Genomic DNA, 1,321 nt, shown 5'->3' with positions numbered 1-1,321 from the left:
ATGGATGGATGGATGGATGGATGGATGCATGGATGGATGGATGGATGGATGGATGGATGCATGGATGGATGGATGGATGGATGGATGGATGCATGGATGAATTATACTTTCAACTTTTCTTTACATTTAAAAAAAACAGTATGAATCTTCACTTTCAAAGTGATAATTATGAACTAGAAGTTAAGAATTTGACATTTTTAAATGGTGAAACTAGTAAAAAAGTCTAATAAATATAATTTGCAGGTGGATAAAATGTATAGAAATGCTCAAAATCACCAGTTTGGGTAAAATAAACCCAAACTGAGCCGCGAGGTTGTCGTTGTTAAACAGATAAAATGTGTCTAATTGAATCAGGAGTATATTTTACATGATGGGTTATTGTTTTCCATTTAAACGGTTTCATTTACTGAACCTGAGCAAAGATGTTTAAGGAGAAGAAGAAGATTAAAGCTGAACTGAGAAGCAGGGAGGTAAAAATCATGTTTATTTGGTGGCTCTTTTAATAAAAGATTTTTCGGTTAAACGTGGTTTTAGGAAACAAAGCTCAGTTTTCACTTTGCAGAACTTATTAAAGTCTGCTGCGACACTGAGATGCAGAACGTGCGTTGATGCAGTTCTCTGTCCGACCTGGATGCAGGCGTCACGGCTGCAGCAGGAGGTGCAGAAAGGCGAGCAGAACTTTGGGACGGCCGAGGGGCAGATCTCCACGCTGAAGGAGGCGCAGGACAAACTCCTGGAGGAGCTGGACGCCACCCGGGCCCGGCTGAGAGAGACCAGCAACCTGCTGACTGCTCTGCAGGTCAGTCCTGAGCAACATTTACTGCAAACCTTCTGTTTTCTATCAGCGAGGCCGTTCCAGAACACTTTAACTTGTTGTTAACTAAGGACCAAAACAGCAGCATGAGGCAAATTTACCAACACAGTGCCGCACTAAGCCGTCCGTCTGTTTGTCTGTTTCTAAGGGAGAGCTTGAAACCCAAAAGCGTCAACATGAAGCTAAACTCATCACCACCAAAGAAGAAGAAAAGCTGAAGATGGACAAGATGGCGCTGGAGCTGGAGCTGAAATGGACCGAAACACTCAGGTGAAGCTCCTGTGTGAGGATTTTAGATATCAGGTCTTGTATCCTGATTAGGTCAAAGGTCACATGTGGGGTACCCCAAGGTTCAGTCCTAGGACCCCTTCTTTTCAATATATATATGCTCCCACTGGCTCAGGTTATAACAGGAAATAAGATTAGCTACCATAACTACGCAGATGATACTCAGCTCTACATCACGATGTCACCAGGTGACTCTGAACCCATCCAATCACTGAATAG

At 43.0% G+C, this 1,321-nt stretch overlaps 1 protein-coding gene across 2 annotated transcripts in view; it reads left to right on the top strand.

Annotated features, from left to right (window-relative positions):
- Window positions 1-1,321, top strand: part of fam184a (family with sequence similarity 184 member A) — a 132,434-nt gene that overhangs the window by 85,174 nt on the left and 45,939 nt on the right. For both annotated transcript variants that reach the window (XM_037981680.1, XM_017431404.3), the window contains exons 11-12: window positions 638-799; window positions 963-1,084. In XM_037981680.1, the coding sequence (XP_037837608.1) occupies window positions 638-799; window positions 963-1,084 (284 nt within the window). The remainder of the gene's footprint in view (window positions 1-637; window positions 800-962; window positions 1,085-1,321) is intronic.

This window comes from Kryptolebias marmoratus, linkage group LG19 (assembly GCF_001649575.2).
Source record: "Kryptolebias marmoratus isolate JLee-2015 linkage group LG19, ASM164957v2, whole genome shotgun sequence".
NCBI lineage: Eukaryota > Metazoa > Chordata > Actinopteri > Cyprinodontiformes > Rivulidae > Kryptolebias > Kryptolebias marmoratus.
Note: the sequence above shows the minus strand (reverse complement) of the source record. Positions and strands in the feature narration are given on the sequence as shown.